This window comes from Aythya marila (genome assembly GCF_965140915.1).
Source record: "Aythya marila genome assembly, chromosome: 18".
NCBI lineage: Eukaryota > Metazoa > Chordata > Aves > Anseriformes > Anatidae > Aythya > Aythya marila.
In genome coordinates, this window is record NC_139059.1 from 6,994,749 (window position 1) to 7,020,592 (window position 25,844).

The following is a 25,844-nucleotide window of genomic DNA, read 5'->3' on the forward strand; positions in this document are numbered from 1 at the left end:
AAATGCTTAGATGCACATGACAAAATTTGCATTTGTACACTAGTGCTTAAGACTTTCAACTACATAGGAATATTAATTTTGCCACTATATAGCATGCTATGGAATCATCTGCTCATAAGATCAGCATTTTCATAGTGTTTGGAGATTGGCAGTAATCAGGAAGTTTCTTTCCTTCTGCCTTTGTAAATGAGGCTGTGTTCCTTATTTCCTGCACAGTTCTTGGAAGCAGGCATATTATCTTGTCTTAACTTTGCACATTCTGTTTGACAAGTTCAGTCTCTTGTTTGGCCAGATAATTCATCTTGTAATAAAAGAAAGAATCAGTTTACCTTCCAGAATCCAGATTCTGGTTTATTTCATGGCTTTGTTTACAACAAGTTTGTTTAAAGCTTCAAGGACTGATCTGTGTAGTTCTTGGCTGTCACTATTCAAGAGGATGAAATTAATAGCCACTCCCTTTTTGGTCCCTAAAGCATTTTCTTTTTCAACAACCTTTTAAGGTAGGTACCACTGGGTAGCAAATCCATAGAGCTCTGGTAATGATTAAAATAAATTGTATCTTACATGTCCAAGCTTGATTAAGCTTTAAATGTCTATGACAGAAATAAAAGATCAATAAAAATTCTTACTTAATATATGTATAAGGAATGCAAAATGGAGAAATCAATGTAATATTCTAGAGTTTAAGAACTTCAACTTTTCAAGATTCTTCTCAATTCATTCCCTTCAATATCAGCAGTGGCACTTTTAGTAGAACAGTCATTTCCAGTGTATTTCTCAAAATTTGAAATATAGTCATCTGCATGTGTTGCAATTTATGATAGAATATAAGGTTAAGAAATATGAAGTAGTAATTAGATTAATTTGGCTGTGACAGCTCAAAGATGCTGGTATACACTACATCTTAGGCACGAAGCATATGCTTAATTCTAAGCACTTGAATTAGTGATAAAAATTGCTGGATAGTAAGTATGAGCATGAGTATTTTTAAGATTTTATGTGAATACATAAGCTTTATGTTGTTCCCCAATGGGTGCTACTTTGACATTCTTTTAATTAAGACTTTTTTCACCTTTTTTCTAGGTGTTTACCTCCCATGGACCTACTGTGATCATGCCAACCTGGTTCTGTTCTCGAGAATGGTTTTATCATGTGGGAAAATTTGATGAGGGTGGAAAAGTGAGTGATAATCTAATTCAGAGCCATTTGGATCTATTCTGTGTGTTTTGGAGCTTAGGGGTTTTGTTTCTACTGGTTTAAGTGATGTTTTAGGGCTAGAACGGGTGGTTCTGATTTTTTTTTTTTTTAAAGCCTTCATTTATTAGTACTATAAAGAAATCTGCACAGCTATTTAGTATTTTATTATTTAAACCACAACTTAACATTGTTATTCTTTTTATAGGGCTCTAAATGGAGCTCTCCTGTGCTATGCAGTGTGTTTATATTATATATATATGTATACTACATAAATATATACACACATATACATGTGTGTGTATGAGTATTAACAAATATTATCCTTTGGTCTGCCAAAAACATGTAATTTAAAGATATGGCAGACGGAAGAGAAGTGTTTAGAGTGGCGAAAAGATTTGCCCTTACTTACGTGACGGGTGAGTGGCAGAACTGGCAACAGTGCCTGCCTCCAAGTACAACCTATATTTACTGACCCATGCTCTTGTTTTTTTTAAAATATAATTCCTTATCATTGTATTTTCATTCTCTGAAGAGTACGTTTGACTTAACTTCTTGGGCATTGTAAGCAAGCTCAAAAAAGAAAGAAAGCTAAACCACAATAAGGACAACAGCAAGCGTAATGATAAAGATCAAGGTTAGATTGAATAGACCATTGTTCTGTTCTCTTTGTTTTTGCATTTGATTTTCTTTACTTTGTTCTGTTTTTTGCGTGTGTTTCTTTTTTCTGCTTCTTTCTTTATTGTTTTTGCTTTATATATAATCACGTAGGAGCTATGCCACCAGTTATTTAGATGTAATTAGTCAACAATCTTAATCCCAATGATTTTTCAGCAGCCATGTAAGATATGTCCTTCAAGTCTTAAAAAGTAGCAGTGATAGGTTAAAAATTTTGTTTTTCCCCATCATGAACTGTCCAACATGTCAAAATTCAGCCTCTGGCTAATATGGAGGACCTTCAACAAAAATACCCTTCTAACATGGGTTGCAACAGGCCATTAAGTTAAGTCAAACCTTTGTCATATGAAGGTTTAGAGGAAAATCAGGTCCTAAATTGTTTAACATTTAGTACTGCGAGTATTTAGTATTGGTTTAACACTTCTCCATTTGAAAATAATTTCAGGCAAAGATTTTCTGTATATATCAATAGTTTGTTATAAAGTGGTGCTGTTAGGAACCAGTAATGAGTACTTTTAACGGTCTTATTCATGCGTGTGTATGTTCTGACCTGACCCATCATCTGATTATATTAACTTGATCACTTCCATCTCCATTTTTGAGTTACTATTTAACAGTATGACCTCTTAAGTGTCATGTTGCTGCAAATAAACACAGAAGCAGGCCAACAAATGTCCACATTTCAGCCTTCTCAATTTGCTAAACTGTTTGCATGCCAAAAAGCTGCATTTCTCATTTGGAATTAAATCCAAACACCTGTTCTTCATATTTCAGTGCTTAGTACAAATGGAATATAGTTCTTCCATGGAAGAAATGGTGATTTGATGTTTATGTTAATAGTATGGGTGGACTGATACAATATAAATAAGTAAGCTATGATGTAATCTTCTTTTATTAGAGGTAGGTATGCATGTATCTTTCTGTCTATCCAGGCTTTATGCGAAACAGAATTTTTCTAAATGTTTACAAAATGTATTTAGAAATAAAATTCTTTCTGGTCAAGGTCTGCAGATGTTGGGAATATATTCCTTTTGTGTAATCTCTGTGTCAATGTCCAAGCACAACGTCAAGCAGTATTTTCAGAAATGGTGACTAATAACCCTGACAAGTTTGCTTTATGCACCAATTGCTAATTAAATAAAATTGTTGAGATTTTTTTTATGCAACCTCTGAGATATGACAATTAAAGAACTACTTGGAGGTATCTGATTTTGTAGCAAACTCTAATTGTGTGCTGAGACTAAAGTAACATAATAGAAATGACCACAAGCCTAGAAAATAACTTTTTAAGTAATATCTGCTGCTAGGAGGAGAGTTATGTGAACCATATTTCTGACTTATTTTTTCAGGAAAATAAAGGGAAGTAATCTTCATGTTACCCAACCAATTAAGATAAGGAATACAATATGTACTTATTGAAAGAAGTTGCAGGACTTTACTAAACCCATCAGAAATTACACTTGAAAATTAGGGTGTGACATCAGCCTCATGATTGTTTTTGCCTGTATACTTTTTGGTGTCTTCTAACAGCTAACACCCTGGGTGAAAAGTCAAACTGTGACTAAAAGCTATGCTGAGAACAAATCTACAGGGTCTTATACAATATGAACAGCAGATTTCAAAGCTATATTATCTGTTAAAGTAAGGAACATAAAAGGTCATTCACATTGGTAGACATGTTGTCTGCTACTTCCTAAGAGAAATTACTGGTATGTATATTTGATACTGCACTTCCATTGCATGTAAAATCAGTATTTTGTTGTTGTGGCTACCTGGCCCTTTGTGCTTCTACCAAAATGTATTATTCAGAGGGAAGTTCAGATTTTGATTGTTGTTAATGGCCAGGTGAAGATCACTGGGAAGGCAAGTTATTTGTCTCTTGGCAAGTCATTCTTCTGTTCTAGTTGTTTGTCAGTAATGGCACTACGCTAAAAAAAAAAATAAAAAAATGGTTTGTTGTTTCAGGTAAATGCACTAAGAAATCTAGGGTACAATAATAACAATGTAATTGAGCGTTGCTTACCTGTAGGCTCCTCTGCATGCAAACATGGCAAATTGTGTAGTCTTGGCTATATTCAAGGAGTATTGTTCTTGACATCCTGACAATACCTTGCCATGCTTGTTTCTTTCTCTAGAGTTTTAATTGGTCTCAAATTTCAACACAGAAATGCTTCTCTTTGAACTGCAGCCTGTCACCTCTGCATTTAACCTTCCTTTTTAAGTGTATGAGAAGTAAAAATAGACTGGTTGACTTAAAGTTCTAAACTAATCTTAACGTGTAAACAGGGGGAAATTATTCTTAATGAGCCCCAGAAGGAGTAGCGTGTTATAAGCCAGTGGCCTTTCTGAATGCAACTGTGGTTCAGAACAAAGTCTCAGAAGCTCTGTTTTGGTAAAAGGTCACAAAAACCAGGAATTGAGGAGGTGTCAAAGTATGCTTTGGTGCAAAGGAGGTTGTAGCACATGCTGCAAAGCTCTAAGGTAACTTTGCAGTTTGTAAGGAAGTAACTAATATATTTTTCCATTTTTCTCTGCCAGAGCACTCCAATATTCCCTCCAGAAAAGCAGGCAGTTACAATAAGGCATGAAGGGTAAAAGGCTAAGTAGGAATTTGTTTTTTCAGAACATGAATTAAAATACAGTCAGTCTGTCAAATAACCTATCAAAATGCTCTGGAAAAAAAAAAAATCTGGATAAAGCACAGGCACTAATGTTTTTGGCTTGGTATAGTTAAGGCTGAACAGAGATCAGTATTTGATCTAAAAACAAATGAAAGTGATGGAGCCAATAATAAATTATGCTTTATAAGCTGTTTGAAAATTAACCCATACTCCATGCCTAATGACATTTGTGCTAGCCTATTATTAAATACGATTTAGAATTTACCACGTCCTTTCCATTTGACATCCCTATCACCTTTGTTAATTGAACTTCTCTTCTCTGTGCCAATACAATTGGATGAAAGAATTTTTTTTTAGTTTCCTCTAACGTATTATTTTCCAAACAATGAAGCAAATTTAACATTATTACAGGCTTCAGGTCTTATAACTAAGGCAAAATGATTTAAAACCATGTTTGGATGGGAACCAAAAGAGGGTATGACAGATTTGCAGAGAGACTTAAATATATCTTGGATAATCCTGAAGAGAAGCTATTAACAGCAATTTAATATGGAGTTAGCTTGTGGTTAGTCTGCTTTCACACTTTTGGTGACTATCCTGAAAGAAGTGAAAGTAAGGAATATTTTTATTAATTAGGATTTCTCTTTGAAATTAGTAATTTCAATGAGAAGTTCCTGAAAATACTGAAAGATAGATAATTATTGATAAATGGCTTTAGTTGTGAAGTCATTTCATTTTTCAATTTAAATTAGAGAAGAGCTGCAATTTCTTATTTAGTTCTTAATAGCTCTTCCTGTGTGCACTGCACTTTGAACACCAGCTGAAGCTGAGCAAGAGATTTTAGTGCCTGGCAGAACAGCATTTGTTTCTAAGGAAAAATCCTTCGTTTAAAAGAGGGTGTGTTTTGTGTTCACCTTCGTGCTACCGACCCTTCTGCATGCGTTAGTTCTGTAAATCCAAGACTTAGCTCAAGACTTTGAGGAAATACTCTTGGACAGCTGTTGGCTTAAGTACTTTGAAAGAATAAGTAGTTTGGTTTTTACTCAGCAGCTCAGTTACAGGAGCTGAGGAACAACATTGCACAGAGGGCAACTTTTTCATTAAAAGCCCCCCAGAAATTGTTGATCAGTGTCCTCATCCTCCAGATTCTTGTTCTCGTTTTAGGAACCGTGTAGGTTGGGCATAAGATACCAACCACTGACGTGGAGCCGCAAAATTTGTAGCTAGAATTGCTTGTTGTAGTGGTAGCTGGCTTGCAGCTCCTTGCCGAGTGCATTGTTGAGGACACTACAGCTGGAATTCAGTGTCATGTGCAGGGATCTGCAAGGAGTACGGAATGAAGAGCTGTGAGGAGATAAGAAAAGAAGAATCATGGAATGATTAGTTTGGTCCCTGAGCAAGGAATTACTTCAGTTCAACTTAAGGTCTGCCTGATATCCCACTGTGTGTACAATATCAGTCCCCTCATCCATACAGACAAGTGTTAACACAGTCAAGTGATACCTGTCCAAAAAACTGTGTAAACACAAAAACTTCACCTCTTTAATAGCAACATGTTAAAGCAATCTATTTATCTGAATGTGGCTGGTGCACACTGCTTAGAACCGAGCAGGTGCAAGCTGCATTTTTCCCTAGGAGCTGTAATCAGCAGCTGATCAGCACAAGCTTGAGTGAAGCAGGCCGATAAGTTTTTCCCTTCGTGCAGCAGGACATAAAGGGTTGGGTTTTGCCTATAATGTGGAAAATCCCATTTGTAGTTCAGTAACATGTAAACTGTGCAATTCAATTATATTTATTAATGCTGAAAGCTATTTATGTGGTAGCCTATTGCTGAAATGCTAGATTGTTAATTGATACTTTTAGCTATGGGTATTCATTTTCCAAAAATATACTAAAATATCCCTTTAAGAACTAAGCAGCCTTTTCTTTGAAAGTTGCATTGTTTGACAAAGATTCCTGGTGTTTAAAATGCCATCTGGATCCAATAATGTGTCTCAATTGGGAAGAAACTCTTGTATTGCACCAAACTTACACACTCAAGAGCCATAGGAAGTCCCATCCCTGCAGGATCTATAACACAGTCAACATCTTTCCTCCCCTGAAAAATGTATGTCAGTGCTTCTCCTTTGTAATGTGAGAGGCCACTGCTGAGCAATACAAGGCACCTGCTCATTCCTAGGGGTGAGTGTACTTTATTTCAAAGTATTTCTGCTAGCTAAAGCAAAAGAGCACTCCATAACCAAACAGCATTTTGAAAGATCCTTTTACTTCAGCAATAACTCTCGTTTTTTAAAATATTAGTGGTTAAGTTGAATGATGTAAATGCATATCCAAAAGAAAAAGAGTTGCAGTGATGAATGTGATGTAATGAAATCTCCGAATCAAAATATGACTGCTGCAGCAAACTGGTATGTGCTGCAGCATTTGTGCCCTGCCTGGCACAGTCTGTTTTATGGCTGGAAAAAGGTTTGGAGAAGGTTTAAAATTTTGCTGCTAACTCTCAAGAATTCCTTGAAAGTTCAGAATAAGAAAAAAGATAGAAAGGGCTATGAGATAAATGCAAAGAATCTGAGTTTGCGTTTTTCTTCTGTACTGATGCCTGTGGTTGCTGTCCATTCCTCCAACCTCCCCCAGGTTTCTTTTGGGACTTTCACTGTAGGTTCATGTAAAGTATTAATTGCACAAAGTTCTCTAAAAGCTTTCTTCTGTATCTGAAGTCAAGGTAGAAGACAGACAAGTATTTACGAAGATGAACTTGCAGGTCAGCTGCCCTTACCAAGCGAGCCGATCAGAATCCATTGCGTTTCTGAATCAGGGAGTGTGGTCCAGTCCAGCGCCTTAAATCAATCTGTTATGTAGTGATGGCTGGAGCTGTGAAGTACAGAGCTTGATTGCCTTCTGTTTTCTCCCAAGATACATATGTTCAGCTGAGTATTTTGGATTTGTTTTCCAGGGTTCAAAGCTTTTTTGTCTCATTCCTCTCCTCCCCCCATTACTGCTCAGTCCAGACCTTGTCAGACATGAGCACTCAGCGTGGTGGGTATGAAAAGCAGACACTGAACCCTACTGCTGTTGTAACTAGACGGCCAGAAGAAACCACAGGGGGATTTTGTGTCCAGAACTCTAATTTAGAGAATCTCCTTTTCTTAATTATGGAAGAAACTCAGAAGATGTGGTAATGGGGGAAAAATATTCAACTCTTTTTTTAAAAAAACTTGGGATTTTATTTTTTTCTATTGAAATAGAATATCTACAGTTGAAGTTTATGCCCCCCTTACTCACGCATGTGAATACAAGTAAGAATAAGGAACAAATGTATTTCTCTATCTTTCATTTATTTTTCCTCCTCATGTGTACATTTAGTTATAACTTTGTCATATCATCTTTCAGCTTTTTATTGATTCTACGCTTAGTTGGCACAGTTGTTCTTTTTTTATTTTGATAAAGCCTTGTGACCCTTTAAACACTAGGTTAGATGAAAGAAAAATCTGTATATAAACAGAAAAATGGATGTTCTAGCCATATTTCATTTTTTTCAAGAAGTTGCACCATTGCACAATGTAAATAGATGCTACCTCTACACTTTCAGAGCAGGGCTGAAGCTTTAAAGGTGGTTTTGTGCTTTGGTATGCGTAACGTAACTGAATACTGTGTGCCGTATGATTGCCTTTCTGACACACTGCCTCTGACATGAAGATCTTCTGATTTAAGGTGGGAAATGTTGCATATAATCACGATATTTCTAGTATTTTCTGGAGGTTGATAGATCCATAGTTCTAGAAGGTATTTTTTTTTCCTGTGTAGTGTTTCAGCACTATAGCTTGTAATTCCTTTAGGAAGACCATAGCATGGGAACATGTTGGAAGAAAATGTTACTTTTTTGGATGTTGCCTTATTCCAACTTTTTTTTTTTTTTACAATGGAAGTTCATGTCTGTCACAATGGGGCCTGACTCACCTTTCCTAAGTAGAGACCAGAATATATATTTGTACGGCAACCAAAGAAAGAACACCAGTTCTATGAAAACAAAAACTCCACTCTCTGAAGTCACTGATCCCTTTCAGTAAATTACTTGGTTACTTGGCACTTCAGGCTTTGTGAACTGTAAGCAAGTGCATTTCTCTCTTTACGGGACTGACATGTATCAAGCTTTTCCCTCTCAAAAGGAGATGATGTTGATGATGTTTATATTTCCACCTATGTCCTTGTGGTCAGCTGCAGTTCATTTTCAAACAACACTGCTTGCCTTTTTAATAGTTTTATCTTTCCTACAGATGTTCAGGTAAGTTCATGGAGATGCACAGAAAGAATTTGAATAAAATGTTGTTAAACATTCATTTGGCAGAAATATATACCCTGATATAAGTATGAATACTTGTCACTTCTTGGTTTGAAATAACTGCTTCTCTTCCAGGGTGTTCCAGAAGATTTGTTATTTTTTTACAAACACATCCAAAAGGGTGGTGAAGTTGTTCGAGTAAACCATTGCCTTCTGCTGTACCGATACCATCCACAGGCTGCAACTCATTCTGTCCTAGAGTAAGTTGATTTTTTATTTTTTTTGTAGAATATAAAAATTAGCTTCATCTTGGATGATTTTGGATGATTGATGTGTAATCTCTAATGGTTTATTGTTGTGTTGTTGTCTTTTGTTGTTGTTGTTTGTTTGTTTTTAAAGCAGCAACTATAACAATATGCTGCTAGTATCCTTTCTGTGTTGATGGAAGGTTAGTTTTCTTTTTTTTTTTGTTTTGTTGCCATAACCTGTTTTTGAGGAACGTACTGTAATGCTGGCATTGAAATTATGAACTGCAATCTCTGATTCCCATACTGGTGCCCAACACTTGGTGTACCTACGTGAAAGATTTAGTGTGGATGGTGAGGGTGTTTTAACATTGGAAAAATATTCCAGGAAATTGTTCAGCCTTTGCAGCTGTTCTTGAAATAATTTCACAATAGGTACTGTAAGAGCAATCAAGGGTTTTGGGGACTGCATTACAACAGTAGTATTTCCTCAGCTTCCAATTACCATCCCTTCATCTGAGACTGTAACTGATCACATGAGATCTTGTAAGCTGCCTGAATAACACCTCCAATTATTTCAATGGTGAATGGTCCCTTCATGGTAAAAATTTTACTATTTTTTTAATATCCGAGGTTTTGCTTCTCATATTTTTTTTGCCATATGAATCATTATCTAAGAAAAATTTATTTTAAATCTTGATTTCAAAAAGAACTGTTAGTTTTAAGAAGTAACCAGAACCTATTGTAATACCAACAGAAACCTTCTGTACAAAATATAATAAAAACTAAACCTTTCATCTGGTAATCTGCAGCAGTTACATATATTACCTTCATATTTTATAAAGTCTAAAGCATCTAAATCAGGTAATGATGTTTGAGAAATACCTCTGAGGATGTGTAGGAGTAATTATCTCAGATGCTTCCTTGTAAGCTGCTGTCTGCTGCTATTACACTGCTGTTGTACCTTTGATGATGTTAAACTGTTGATGCTGATTCTTCTACATGCTTGATTTATTTATCAAAGGTGCTCTTCCTGAGCAGAAGTACTGCAAGCTGAGCCAAAGTTATAACAAAAACAAAACTAAATATTTCCTCCTCTTATATATTGACATTAATAAAAGGTTCTGTGAGTTTTACTACCCTTTGGGGGTCCCACAACAAAAACACAGCAGTAATTAAGTAAACTGTTTTCTTACCAATCAATGACATAGACACACTCTTCAGCCAGTGCTGTGTATGGCTTTGTCTAGTAAAATTAAACATATTTTTGTATGTGTTTTAGTTACATATCACTCTGTTGTATTATTGTAAATACTTTGGTACAGTAGTGTATGTATCATATCATGGTCAGTGTCACTGTAGATCTTTATATGTACATATGTGTAAAAATCATTCAGCTCTGAAACAGTCATTCCAAGCAAATAGAAGACACTTTTTGAATTTTGTAAATGAAGGTGAGATATGTTGTTTTCCTTTTTATTAGTATTTAAATATAAATTGGGTCATTTTTTGTTTTTTTTTTTGTGTGTGATCGTTCTGGCAGTTGGTTACAAACTCTTCAGCCATGCATCATGGGATGCTAGGTCTCTTGGAAGACTGTTGCTTGTGTCTGTGGGAAAACATCTTATTCTTGGAAATGAGTTTGGTCTGAATTTACTGCAAGCTGTTGCTTATTCAGTTCTACAAGTTTGTGTGGCACAAGCACCCTGAATTACAACACACTGTGAGAATGTGGAAATACTGTAAACTGTTTCAGATGTGCAGCTTGCAGGTCCAAATTGGCGCCTTTCTTGTCTCATTCTAAGAAGTGAGGCGAGCCATTCTTCCTGTTGGCTTTTTCTTGGTCATATCGTTAATAATATTTTGTGTGAACTTTCAAATATGAAGTTGTGTAATATCTCTCCTTATTGGCACGTTCCCCTGTTTATTGCCTCAGTTGTAAAGGGCTGGCCAGTGTTTGTGTCTGAAGACTTCATGAAGACTTCAGTGTGCATTGTTGTTGTGGGACTCAACACAAAAGTTTATCATTTAAATTGGGGCTTTCCTAATCTGCCTTTTTTTCACCTCAACTTATTTAATGCATGTTCTACCTTTTCTAAAGTCTTTTTTTTTTTTTTTTTTTTTTTTTTTTTAAGTATTTTTCTGTGTTTTGTTTGAGAAGTTTTCTGTGACATTTTGCCTTTTGTCATTGGCCTGTTGCCTTTGCATTTTCAGAGTTAGACTAGACCTGGATTATTTGGGAGTAGTAAACCAAGAACCAGATTAATATCTTGTCTGACAGCAAAATGATGCGTATGGGAAAGCTGATACTTATAACAGTTTATGTCTAGTTTCGGTCTTAAAAAAAAAAATTAAATAGTTTGGAGGTGGTTAATAGGACTTGTTTATAAAAACGTGCATAATTCAGTCTTTCAGCAAAGGCTGCAGTCACTTGCAGCCTATTGTGGACTGATTTCAGTTTATACAAGTGTCTTTCATTACTGTTCAAGGGACAAATGCCTGATCCTGCGTTTTCAGACTTGCTAAAGCGTATATCAAACTATTTGGCAAGCAAAATTTCTTTATTTAGTCAGCATAATTGTAAACACTAATGATTTTTAGGTCATTTTCTATGATTAGTGTCCTTCTGGAACAAATATCTAGAGGTGAAAGTATCTGTGAAGCAGGAAACAAAAACTTATTTGCATTCTCCCCTACCCTGGAGGCATCAGACTGAAATATTAAATGTTGTGGGTGTGTGACAGAATCTGAATGAAGTACAGTCTATATTTAGATTTCATTAAGTACATACAGAAATATAAACTTTCTCATTGCAATTTTGTCTAAAGTCTATGATGGATGCTTACTAAATGTGAAGAGCTATACAGCTTTTGAGAAACTTCACTTCAGCCAGGAATTACAACAAAAAATCCCACATATTGTATCTCTTGGATCTAAATCAGTTTATTTCACATTGTGGCTCATATCCTAGGGGTGTGTGTACTTTGTGCTACATTGCTGCATTACACCGATCTGATAGAATATCAGAGATGCTGTTAATAGCGAGAAGTACCGTACTAAGAGAGTTTGTTGTGTAATAAAAACATAAAAAAAATCATAATTTTCATCTTGTAAAAAGGGAGAAAACTGTATATAAGGCAATGCACCTCACTGCAAGATAAAAATCAGTGTGGTGGAAGAGGAGCAATAAAATACTGTACTTGTCTTTAGGTGGTGTTTCTCATGAAGACGTACAGTTGGGGCAGGTAGCAATCTTTGTAGCAATTTACAAACTTGGTCAACAGAAATTAAATATATGCAGAAAATAAGGTTTGTACATTCCCACTGAGATTGAAGAGATTCTCTTTTGTGCAGAAACTATGAAGCATGCTTAAATGATTTACAGTAATTTCATATGCTGTGTATTCAGAATGAGTATAATATTGTAAAAGCTCGTTCTGCAGAAATACCCCAAATTACGTAATCTATTAAAACCATCTGGTTTCAGGCACAAGAAGCTTCCAGTGTCATTTAAGCGAAAGAGAACAGGCATTTAGTATGAGACACACATTTGGTTGTTTTAGAGGTACTCGGAGGCATGGGTCTTGTATCACCGATGAGCATAGGAATGCCTGCTTCATTTCCTGCAAAAACATATGCATCCCAAAATAGGCAGGAGTGAGGAATAGCATAACATATTCCTGTACAACTGCAGTAAAGATGAGGTCAACTGCATTTTTATCATCTATGTCTGCATTTGGCACTTCAATTAAACATAGAAACTAATGACCTCATTAGATTCTTGAAAAGCAAATGGCATTAACATTGATAGTCTCCGTCTTTCTTAATAAGCCTTTCATGAAAAATAGGCCACAATGCAAACCATGCCTCAGTTAATGACCCACGACCTGAAGATGAACTCAGACATTAATAGAACCTATTAACAGTGTAAATGTAATAACTCAGTGGGACGATATAGTCCAGCAATTAATAAGTTCACATGAAGTTCAACAGAACAACGACAAAAAAAATCAGTTTATTCATCAGTATGGTCAAGGTTCAAATGAGATTCATTTCTGAATTTCTTGTGGATTATAAGAACCGTGAATTTCGCATGCGAAGCTAGCTGAAAAAAGCTAGCTATAAAGAATCTGTTCTTTCAGCTCTCCCTGTGATTGGAAAGTTCTTTGTTCTTCCACCTCTGGATTATCTATCAGGTGAGATTCACCTATAGTATAAAACCATATTATCCCGCCATGAATAGGAAAGTGTTGGAAGAGGCTGGTCACTTGAATAGTTCTTCCTATCTAACATTACCTGAGTAGCATGTGGGAGCAATGTATGTAGTAAAAGTCTGATTTATAGTATCACCGTGGATGATAATCAATGCCTAAAATTTCAGTACTGCTTAGGATATTGGGTTTGTATTTTATATTTCACAAGTACTTGTACATCTGTCTTTGTTCTGCTGATTCACTTATGTAACCTCACTGGGGGGAAGGAGGGAGAGGGAGTCGAGCATTATGGCGAGGTTTAACAGAGCTCAGACATTAAATCATATAGCTTTTATTGTCACATTATCTTTCATTTCAAAATAGGAATAGAGCAGATGTTTCTTGACTCCTGTATTCAGTCAGTAGGTCAGCACACATTTTAACAGAGCTCCATTGTTACATTACTTGGGTGGATGGTATGGTAATAACTGCTTGGGACTGAGGAGCATACTTCGTAGTCATTCTCACCCACGGCATGAATACCCGCAGTTTGCTCCTGCAGAATTTTGGCTCCTCTTCTTCCTTCCAGACTGCATAACTGAGGAGAGTTGAGGGGCCATGGCAAATGTGAAGACTCAAGAATGGCTTTCCAAATTTGAAAAATGTATACTTCTAACCTTTCTTTTGTGAAGGAAAAAAATAATAAAAATAATAATTAATTAAATAAATAAATTAAGTAATTAAATACTTCAAGCATTTGGGTCAAGGAAGAGTATTAGGATATGGGTACCCACTTCTGTAATCAGAAAAGTTTGTGTCACACCTTCTGGCTGAGGAAAATCATAGTTAACTGAATACTGGCTAGGAAATGATACTAAAGGCAAAGTATTACCTTTAATGCTTTCTGACATGGTAGGAAAAAGCAGCCTTGTTTTGGGATGGTGCAGAATAATAATACCTTCTAGTTTTTGCTGTTGGCTATGAATATGTAATAATGCAAAATCTGAAAGCTGTGAGAATCATCTCTGAGAAGTGGTTTGTACAACTTCTAGATTGTTTGAGGCATTTTCTTTAATCATCCTTTGCACGTTGCTACAGTTCCCGTCTGCTGCACCTGCACTGCCTCTGAAATGATGGGAAAATGGCATTCCCTTACCCCTTGAGGCAGGAATCCCAGTTATCTGTTCTGGAAGCATCCAAAAATATGGCAAACTGGGTAAACCAGAAACCTAAAGGGGATAACTGAAACTCTCTCTTTTGACACTCCGTAAGTTACCTTTTGCTTCAACATGTGAGCTATACTGTTCAGGCAGAGCAAGTTTTCACAAAGATTAAGTCTGTAGTTGTCACTGCAATTAAAGCTCAAATACAAATGCCTCAATTCCGTATCTGTGTGACCATCTGGGCGTGCACTGTTTTAAAGAATTTCAAGGTTGTAACTCAAGACCACAAAGCATTTGATATACCTTAACATTTTCATTAAAAGGGCACAGAGAATATGGGGATGAGATTTTTTTTTTTTTTTTTTTTTTTTTTTTTTGGTGAGCATTTTCTGTTTAGGATTATAGTAGACATTCTTCAATGATGCATCTTCAGAAGAATGTCTCATAAATGGCGCTAGAAAAGTTCACAATTGCTGTATATGTTGGCTTCATTTACACAACCCAAAATACTCATGTAAGAAATCCGTTTTTTTGCAATTAAATGAAGCTGTCTAACAATATTCTTGTATTCAAATGGAGATCCAGTTTATTTTGAGTTTAATGAGTTTCATACCTTTTTATTTCCAAGTACATTTTCCTTGGTTTTTTACACCCCACACTTGCAATAACTCAGTGTAACATTCATATATACGATGGGGTCAGCAAGTCGGCTTCAGGCTGAAATGTGTAGGTGCTCACCAACAGCGAGATGTGGACTGCTTGCATTTTACCTCTGTAGGAACCTCTGGAATAGAGGCACCCATCACATAGAAAGCAAATTCATTGTCTGGAAGCAACCAATTCTGAATGTGCTGGGACATCTGCATGAGAAACAGTAATATTTTCTGTGTGCCTGGATACAGATTGCTTTGGATCTCAGGTTCCCTGTTCTGGAGACTTTTTTGGGGAACTCTGCTGTTTCTGCGTTGAAAACTAAAGGGTACAATACAGTTTTCTGTATATTAAACTAAACTGGTATTTAATATATAGGTTGCTTTATATTTTTTTTATTATTTTATTCAGTTGTATATATTCTATTTTGCTTCCAAGATAGTAAAATAGTTGATGTGTGAGTATCACATCAGAGAATGACTTATTTCTAATCCGTGAGATCTTTAAACCCTAAAAATAAGTTTGTCCAGTTTTTGATATTTAAAAAAATACCTTGGTGTATTTTCATCATGAATGTTCTTGCTTTTTAGCTGGAATGCGATAGGCTGGTGAGAGTCAATGCACAGAAACATCTAACTGTAGGCTTCTTCGCAGCAACCTTGCAGACTGTAGAGCCTTTGAAAATGCAGTCAATGCAGTCATTAGTCATCTCTCGGGCGGTAACAACTATTTAATTCAATATTTTAATTGACCTAATTTCATTTATTTTTCCTAGCTTGTAGCCACACAATGTAGGTTGAGTCTTGCTGGGTTCTTCCTGACCTTGCTCTGTTGCTGGTGGCTGTCTGAGCTCTCTGTTGCCCTGTCTAGCTTCTCTGCAGCTAGCCTGTCTTTAGAAGGTTTGGCAGCCCACAACTGAAAGTTACTTGATAGTCCTTTTTATGCCTTGTAAGGTGGCCTATTTTTTCCTCAACTTTCTTGACTTTGCTAAGCTCAGGAGGGAAAGAAACTTGACTGTCACTCAAGTCGACAGGACAGATTCTGAATATAATAGTGCTCTTGAATATAATAGTGCTCTTCTTCTGAAGGCACGTTTCAGTATTAAAACATTTCCACGTAAGCAATAATCTTTTTAGAAGCTAGCAGAAGCTCTAGAATTTTCAGTAATGTGATCGTGGAAAAATAACTTGACCTTCATATTTCTTTCCTTGAATTTTCCTTCTGGGAATATAGCGTGCTCTAATGAACATGGAAAAAGGCAAGTGTCAGAGGATGCCAGCAGCAGCTAAAGTTTTGCTGCAGGAATGCAGCTTGTGGTTGCATTAGAAGAGATTTGCAATCAAACACATTATTTTTTTTTTTTTTGTTCCATTAGTGGAAGTGCTCATGCACAGCCATAGTCTTCAAAACAGTGTGGAAAATTTATATGGAGTAGGTAATTCTTCTTGGGTTCATCTATTTGTGTGTGATGTTCTTTCCAAGTTATCACACCACAACTAGTGATTAAGTGCTAAGCAGCCATGTAAGGATTTGGCTGTGCTCAAAAATCTCATGCTGAGGTGAAGTGGGCTCTCCGGAGCTAACTCAGAATCCCAGAAAGAGTCTGTATGTCTCAGTGTTACGGGGGTTTGATGTTTTTCAAACCATAACTCAGGCTGTGCAGGAATGACACAAATGAAAACACAAAATACCTGTTGTTAAAATATTAGAAGAGTTTGCTAACCAACTTCTGGGAACAAACTAGGCTACCTAGTAACCTCAATAACCTCAAATTTTATACCTCAGATGTATACTTCATAGGAATAATTTGGAACAATAAATTCATATCTATTACAGGCTTTTGGGAATTTGATAATCCATTACCAAAAGGAATAAAATTGAAAATGTTTCATAAAAGTCAGACGTTACTATAATGCCAGATCATCATACATCTCTAGTGATCATACCAATGTATGCACAGGTTTGTAAGAGAACCAAAATAAGTGTAATGCACACAGGATTAAGGATAATCAGGACTGCAGCTAAGGGAGCAGTCTGATCCACTGGTAAGAATGACTGCAGAGCTGTGCAGCTCCTCTTCCACACTCCTTGCACACTTGGACAGTTTAAATCCTTAGTAGCAAGGAAATCTGAGCGGAGTTTGGTTTTCCATGTGATGAGGTGCTTGTGGAGAACAGAGATACCCCTAGTCAGGCAGACAGCTGGGGTTACAGTTTACTGTAGGTGCCCTGTGATAACCTGTGCTGACCCACGAATCAGAAGCCCTATTTAAAGCAGACAAAATAACATATTTGTGGAGAATTTTGATGTGTAAATTCTATACAAACTTAATATTGTTGGAAGACTGTGGGGCTCAAAGTTAAATTGTGAAGAAGGTATATTGGTAGGAAAAATATTTGCATCCCAAGGCAAATAAAACCATAGGCAGGGGTCTCACAGGAAAATTGCTAGCATTTTTCTCTTAATGCTTTAATTAATCTCAAAGAAAAACCATTCATAAAAAGCATAATCTAGCAGGATTGATTTTTTTAAACCGTGTACATTTTCCACAGGATGCATTACAATTTGTAGAACAACTCTTAACAATTGTTATAAAGTGTACTGTGTTCTGCCTTGATAAAGTAAGTGGAAAAACCTATCTGAAGAAATGTTTTCATAAGGGACAGGAGATTAAGATGGCTTTCAGAATGTTGTACAGAAGAAATTTTCAACTCAATATGTCTTGTTCAAGAGATGTAGATTAGAGAGATTTATCTGTCAAGCCATAAAGGAAATCAATGTATCTAGAGTGCTGTTTATTAAATATCAGATAAGTTCTTAGTTAATGAATATTTTGTGAACCCTGAACATTAAACAGAAGTTCTTAACAGCAGGTGGCTTTCTTTAAACAAATGTAAATTTTGTAGCCTTAAATATTACGTTATATGGTGGGGATATGTTTTTAAATATAGACAGGTTTGAAAGCGACAGGACGTGTACACGAAAGAAAAAAAAGAAGTTATAGTTGTCAAACTGTCTCAATTCAATTAGTTGGGATGAAATGCTTCCCTTCAAGTTGTCTTCTTTTGTCGAGAATGTATCTTGAACCTGTTAAAGATCCCAGCCAGTCTTTTATTTAAGGATGTTACGTGTTCCCTTGTTACTGGTTGCAATGCCATGTGGTTCATCAGTTGGCATTAGTCTCACTGTTGTTTACCTCAGCCACTTGGCTTAAGTTATATTGTGGAACTTATTACAAATATGAAGATGTAACGGTGTAATTGGACACAGATGTGTGCCAGCTTGCTCTTTTCTAAAGCATATTTTAAGGCATTTCATGAGACATAGCACTTTAAAGAAGAAATTAAAAAAAAAAAAATCCACTGCTTTTTGTTTCTTATAAAGGTGATCTCCAGAAGAGTCAGTTATTCATATCGGTGCTGAATAATACTTCGGAGATTTCAAAATGAAATCACTCGTATTTGGTCTAGTGTGTGCACACACAAGAGTTGAACTGTGTGTTACAGCTGATAGTTTCAGTGCTGTGAGCGACTTCGCAGTTCCGTAATTATTTGTTGTTGTTCCAGTGTCTGCCTGGGCTTTGAAAAACTGACTTTTTGGAGACTTGGCCTGAATGCCACAATGTAAATGGACTTTCCTTGAAGTATTGGGATGTATATTTGGGTACTGGAGTACTGACTTTGTGAGATGTGAACTTTGCAGCAACAAATGAGAATGAATGTATGGGCAGGTGGAACATGAAGAGTTCATCTTGGGTTTAGGAGGTGGCTTGCCCTGTATGCACTGCAAGTTATAGAGAAGTTCATGCGCTGATGGGTTATGGGCAAACACTGTATTGATGGGCAGTCGAAATTGTTGGTATTAAATTTGATTACCATAGCCACAGTTTTTCATCTTGTAATTTTCTATTAAGATTCTTGAAAATAACAGTGGTTTAGCTATGACTTCAGATCTATTGTGATGATTTTTGTTTAAGAACTTGCACTGAATTTATTTTTTTCTGACAACAGTTAGAAGTTTCCCTGGGAAAGTGCTAGTATAATGTTTTTGGTATTATTTTTGTGTCATGTGAATCGTTTTGGTCAAGTTTGTGTGTGTGTGAGTATGTATGTGTGTATACGGGAAGAGTTTTAAAGAGTCTAACCCAACCCTTTTTCTAATTCTTTAGGGAAACCATCTGGAATCACCGAGTCAGGTTTCTTGAAGACAGAGTCCTGAGCTCCTGGACATCTTTCACCATTTGGAATGCTGGCAAGCAAGGCAAGAAGCTCTACAGAAGCTTGTCACCAGCTAATCGGAAAAAGGTAAGGGTAGGTAAAATCTGTACAAAATTGTTTTCTTCTCCGTCATGTGCCTCCTTGCTTCTTCCAACAAAATGTATTGACATTGTCATAAAATATTACAAATCCAAAGTACTAGATGATGATAAATATAAATCAGAAAAAAAACAAAACAAAAACCAAAACATACACAATACTCTCAACAGATTTATTCTTTTAAAATGCTGTACGACATTATCCAGAGTGGATGGTGTCTGTGTAGTGCTGTGTAAGCGCTCTTGTTCCTGCTTGCTGGTGACTAAGTGCAGTAATAGCTTAGACACTCTATAGCACTGCTTATGGCTGCTCTTGTGTAATTAACTGTTGCAGTAGCCAAGTACCCCAGGTGAATTGAGTAACTATTTATTTGGATGGTATAATACTAGACTACTTTGTCTAAGATTATTCATACATGTATTATACTGGCCCGGTTCCTGAGTGGATACGGCATAGGTCTCTGTCAGATGCTGAGCAATCTGGTTTGTATTATGATGAGCATTAGAACTTAACTCACTTTTGAAAAGCTTGATTGTTTAAAAATAGGGGTGGGGTGTGGGGGGAACAGGCGAGTAGACTGTTGTACATGAGTAATCCAGTTTACAATCAATTGAAAATGTGGAGGTCACTTAGAGTTGGTGATGGGGGATCTTTCTCAGGAGAGGTTTGTCTGAGAGTTTATACCTTAATTTTTATAGCTATTTCTTTTGTGCAATAGCTTTTTTGTTAGATAAAGGCATTAGGGCTAATGTCAAATGGCTGTTTCTTATAAAGAGCCACAGAACATTCATTTTATTACCAAATGTGTTTTCCTTTCTTAAAAATATGGATGGGAAGACAGAATGACAAATATATATATATAAAAACTTGATTTATATGCTTGCAGACAGACCACACACATGTAAAAAGAAAATAGAGGAAATTTGTATACCCATAGTTGAAATTACTGAATAAAAATGGGAAACACTTGCACAGGAAACATGCAACACAGTAATTGAACGTGAATTTCCAGCTTGATATTCCAGTGCCATCCTTTTTTCATTGCCATCATGTGGGAGTGGGTGAACTGTACTTAAGTTCTTTTCAGTACCTAAAGGGGGCTTTTAAAAACATGGAGAGTGACTCTTTGCTCAGTCAGATAATGACAGGATGAGGGGGAATGGTTTTAAACTAGGAGAAGGGAGGTTTAGATGAGAGGTTAGGAGGGTGGTGAGACACTGGAGCAGGTTGCCCAGAGAAGCTGTGGATGCCCCATTCCTGGAGGTGCTCAGAACCAGGTTAGATGAGGCCCTGAACTAGTGGGTGGCATCCCTGCCCATGGCAGGGGGTTGGAACTGGGTGATCTTTAAGGTCCCTTCCAATCCGAGCTGTTTTATGATGAACTGTAGGAAGTAAGATGAAATGGTATGTGTCTCCAATCAGTTACTTTATTCAAACAGAACAGAACTGTCCATAAAATGTTTTGAGTTATCTCGGTCATGCAGTGCAGTGTGTACATGACAGGGGGTGGTGGTGGTGTGTTTATCAAAACATTCTATTTTGCTATTAGCTTGCAGAGCACTTTGTGAACTCTTCTGATTTACTAACAACCGTTGCACTTTTCTATTAAATTATAATAATTGGGAAATAAATTCTATGGGAGGAGATGGTAGCCTATCTGCTAATGCTGCGCAAGTAGTGATTTATGAGATGTTAAAGAGAAAACAGACTAGATTGTTTTTGTAGCAGTGTCTCACTGTCTTACGTATTGTTTTTTTGTGCCAAGCCAAAACAGAGATTGACATTAAGATAGAACAACTCTCTAGCTTTGGGTTACTTTTGCCACCTACTTTAGTAGATGACTCATTTAGGACCTCACATCCTGTTCAGCAAACACAACAATAATTTGAAGATAGAGAGATGATTAAAAGGGCAAGAGAAAAATGATTGTGGTTTTTTGGTGCTGTTTAACTCCTGAAGAACCAAACTTACCTCTCCTTTAGTGAGGAACAACCTTAATTCCCCAGTTTGCAAGAACTGACGGTGTGGTTCTAATTAAATGAATTTGACATTCTTTCCAGCTGACCTTTAGATAACGTTTGCTTTGGCAATGTTGCAGGCCATGATACTATTTTGCTTCTGTCAAGGTTATAATTACACATACTCCAGAATGCTTTAGTTTGATATTGTAATATTGCATTGAACATTAACTCATTAATTACTGGATATTACACCAGACGCGTTTAGCAAGCTTACGTGCCAGTTGCAGTTACACATGCCAAATATGACTCATTTTGTCAATGTACTGCAAAAAACTGCCGCTTAAATGTAGTCATGGCCTGACCCTTGTATAGAGTAATTAAACTCTATGCAGTAAGTCTGGCATGTTTTCTGAAGTATTCAAAGGCTTTCTTGACAATCAACAAAGATAAATAGCTTCAGAAAGTGACTCAAATCATCCTCAAGGAGATTAGGGTTCTGTCCTTTGGATAGCTAACTTCTGATGGAATGAGTGTTGTCTGTAGTGATGAAAACACTTTTAATTTGTTTTATGTTGTTGTTCAGGCTCCTTACAATATCGGCATTGTAACTTCCTAACTTCTATGAAAGCAAGATCCCAAGCCTACACACCTCAGACAGAAGTAAAGCTTAAATGATACCCTGAGGTTTCATAGTAAGTCACTGGCAGAAGACTGTATAAAGACATTCCAATATCTCACTTCTTCAAATGCTAATCAAAGAATTATGCTGCTGCAGTTTCAGGAGATAAATTCATAAATTTGCAGCAGGTAATTCATTCATAGAAGTTTTTATTTTAAATTAATATCAGTAGAAAGAGGTTAGTTAAACTCCATGTTATGCTTTTTCTCAAAAATCCTTCAGGTGTTTTGGGACTAATCCTCAACTCTTGCCAAGTTTAAAATCCTGTATGAGTAAAGCTGGTAAATAGTTGTTGCTTCATCCTTTCCAGCCCTAAAAAAAACAATGACATACTTGCCCTGTCACAACCTTTAAAGATTTAAATCTTAAAAGATTTAAAAACAAGATTTAATCTTTCAGATACTCTGTTAATTATGAGAATGAAAGAGTTCCAAAACCTAGCCAGCAGGTGGAGGGAGGTGATTTTCCCCCTCTACTCCACCCTTCTGAGACCTCATCTGGAGCCCTGCATTCAGCTCTGGGGCCCCCAGCACAAGGACAGGGACCTGCTGGAGCAGGGCCAGAGGAAGGCCATGAGGATGCTCAGAGGGCTGGAACACCTCTCCTGTGAAGAAAAGCTGAGAAAGCTGGGGTTAAAGGTTCTAGGGAGACCTTATAGTAGCCTTCTAGTACCTAAAGGGGGCTACAAGGAGGCTGGGGAAGGCCTCTTTGTCAGGGAGTGTAGTGACATGACAAGGTGTCCTATTTCATTTCAGTTGGTTTTATACTTTAAGCCAGTTTAGACTCTTGAAAATTTCACTTTTGCTCTGTTTCACTGTTACTACATCCTTTTACTGAGATTCAGGATCTCATTAGAAGATCACAAGACTGATTTCACTGGGAATGTAGGATTTTTTCCTAAATTGTCAGTAAGTACCTATGTAAAGTGTGGGACACATATTCCTAAAAAAATAAAACAAAGAGAGCATACATTTCTAGTATTTTTACATTCCCGTAAACAAAGCAATTATATTTCTTATTCTGACTGGGTTTTTGTGGGCTGTTTGAAAAATATGAACATGTTGCATGCTGGACAACATTGTTTCTAAGAAAACAAAATTTTGGTAATTCTGGGAAGCAGCAGTCTTTGTTTGTTCATACTCACTAACAAATTATTACTTCAGTCTGTTTGGAAAACAGTCTGAATTTGAATTATGACTATGTCAGAAAAGAAAAGGACACCTAAGTTGTATTCTGTCTCTTCCTTTAGACATCTGTATGGTGAATAGTAAAATAGTGCTTTGTCTCCGAAGAGTTCAGGCTAATATCCAGCACTCAGTATTTTTGCTAAACACTAAAACAGGGAAAAAAAATTACTCAACTACTAGCGGTTTTTTTATGAATTAATTACCAGGATCTCAGTATTCTTAGGGAAATTCTGTTTCCTGGCTGTCCCCTTCTTGATTCACACAGTTGACAGTGGTTCAGTATTAGCATTTCTGCAAGACTGAAGTCGAACAGACCTTTTTTTGTTTAAAACACATCCGTCTTGTCTATAATTTGCAGCTGAAGATGGAAACCAAATGTTTTTGGGATGCTACATATGCCTGAAGGGTTTCTGAGCTGTCTTGTCTGCTCTTTTATTCTCCATCAAACTTTAGCTAAAAGGAGAACTTCAGCATTAACATTTTGTGTCATTTCCGATAGCTGAAAATAGTGCTCAAGTAGCTAACAGAAAAGGAGGGGAAAAGGGCAAAATAAGCATCAGCTAATTAGTGGCATGGAAACAGTACTAGTACACATCCAGCCCATGAAGTTTCTCTATGACAACCCCATGTGCCAGTGGCAAACTTGAAAGCTTCAAGAAAGTGTTTTGTTCGCCCTTTTTCCTAGCTCATTAACCATTTAAAACCATCTGTATTGTTGCATGTTAGTTTCTCTTTACCTTTTTCTAGTTTATCCAGAGCAACACCACTAAGCCACGTACTTGATGCTAACCCACAAAACACTAAATGTTTAAGTTGGGTAACATTTTGACTGAAGAATATGAATGGCAGTATGAGGGACGGAAGTGGGAACATACAAAAGCAAAGAAACAAATCAAGGGAAGAATATCACACTCACCTTTACTGTGGAGCAAAAAATAGATTGACAGTGTAAAAGCCAGTTTAGAGAGCTCTCAGAAGAAAAGGGGAGAAATGAAATTTAAAAGTCTCAGTTTAGTCTAGATATAAGGCACCCTAAAATGCAGCCTTGATTGTCATTTTGGACTACAGAGAATTCCTCATGCTGAAATATGGCAGGGAAATCTTTCTGCTGCTTCCATGCTTGAAGGTGCATTTTTTGGACTTCCTCTTTTGTCAGTGTGGATTGTGAGGCATGCATACGTAAAAACCTGATGCTATTACTAAGTTATCTGTCCCAGAGAAATTAGAGACTTGCAAGTAGTTCCCACGCAACTGTCTAAAGGCAGTTGTATGTTGTCTATAGTAAGGGAAATTTTGTACATACTTGGAGGCTAATTTTGCATGTTGGAGTCCGGCATGAATATTCTCTTCAGTAACTTTGGTAGGTACATGTGTAAAGACAGAAGATAACACTATTTTTGATGGTGTAGTGTTTTTAAATTGATTCATGAAATGCATGCTTGTAATTTAAAGAGATACACAGCTTCGGTGCATATCAGCCCCCTGATACTAAAAATCACTCAGTGTCTGAGAGCTGCTTGCTAGCTTTGTGGTTCCCCTTGTGGCATACTGAAGATGTTCCAGGCTCTGCGTGTCCCTTGTTCTGTTTGTCATTAGTTGTATCTATTTAAACTTACATTATAATGCTTTCCAGTACTTTGTTTTGACATGAATGGCCAAAATTGATTTAACTGTTGCAGAAATGTATATTAATGCACTTCCGAGGCTTTACACAAGTATGAATGAAAGAATTATAAATAGTAGAATTGGGAGGGTCATTAGAAGTTTAAAATGCAAGAAAGACTGAGTGAGCAGTAGGAGACATGAAGAGAGTGCAGTAGGGAAGATCTGCTCAGATAAGATTTGCTAGAGAGCTTTCAGACTGTCTTCTTTATAGATAAATTTTATGAGACAATCTGATGCAGTCAGGAAGGAGAAGATACTATGTGCAAATGACCATGTATCAAGAGAGTTGTCCAGTGTTTCTAACATGGTCTACTAAGTGAGCATCTGCTCACTCTCCCTTGTAAAACTTGCCTCTCGTACCCTGCCACCTACAGCTGTGACATGTCTGCAGAATTTGCTGTGATTAGGTTTCCTTGCTCTCTGTAAATGATCAGTATAGACTTAAAGGCGTATCACAGGTAAAAAATAAGATGTGGGAGTAAAATCCTATGAAGATCATTTATCATAAGAGGACGTTATTAGGCTGATTAAAATCTTTCAGTTTTTCCATTAAAAAAATCTGAATGCAGTGGGAATTTTAAGGAAACATTCCTTCAGTAGACGACAGGGCAGTAAACAAACCAAGTGTGAAACAATTAAATCTTGTATGATAGTAACACAGCTCAAACAGCTAGCTAATTACAGTCACACTCTAAGCCCACTCTTAGAATCATAGAATCATAGAATATCCTGAGTTGGAAGGGACCCTTAAGGATCATCAAGACTTGTTAGGTTGTACATTTGGAGTAGGATTAATGTCCTGCCCACTAATCTCCCTTTACCATGGGGAGGTCTGATAGTCCAAGCCTGTGTGTCCCTGCACACAGCTGCTGTGTTTATTAAAAAGAACCAGCCAGAGACGGGCTTTTATCTTCCTCAACTGTGTCTTCCCGTGGCAGGGATTTGAGTAAATATCGTATCTTTTGGGCCATATAAACTTTCTCTTATGAGGGAGAAAACTATTTCTCCTTTT

At 36.7% G+C, this 25,844-nt stretch overlaps 1 protein-coding gene across 3 annotated transcripts in view; it reads left to right on the forward strand.

The window, feature by feature from the left end:
* B3GNTL1 (UDP-GlcNAc:betaGal beta-1,3-N-acetylglucosaminyltransferase like 1) overlaps positions 1–25,844 on the forward strand; it is a 124,182-nt gene that overhangs the window by 85,022 nt on the left and 13,316 nt on the right. For 2 of the 3 annotated variants that reach the window (XM_082774795.1, XM_082774793.1), the window contains exons 7-9: positions 1,084–1,179; positions 8,908–9,032; positions 19,193–19,328. In XM_082774795.1, coding sequence (XP_082630921.1) covers positions 1,084–1,179; positions 8,908–9,032; positions 19,193–19,328 — 357 coding nt within the window. The remainder of the gene's footprint in view (positions 1–1,083; positions 1,180–8,907; positions 9,033–19,192; positions 19,329–25,844) is intronic. The other variant, XM_082774794.1, reaches the window with a different exon arrangement.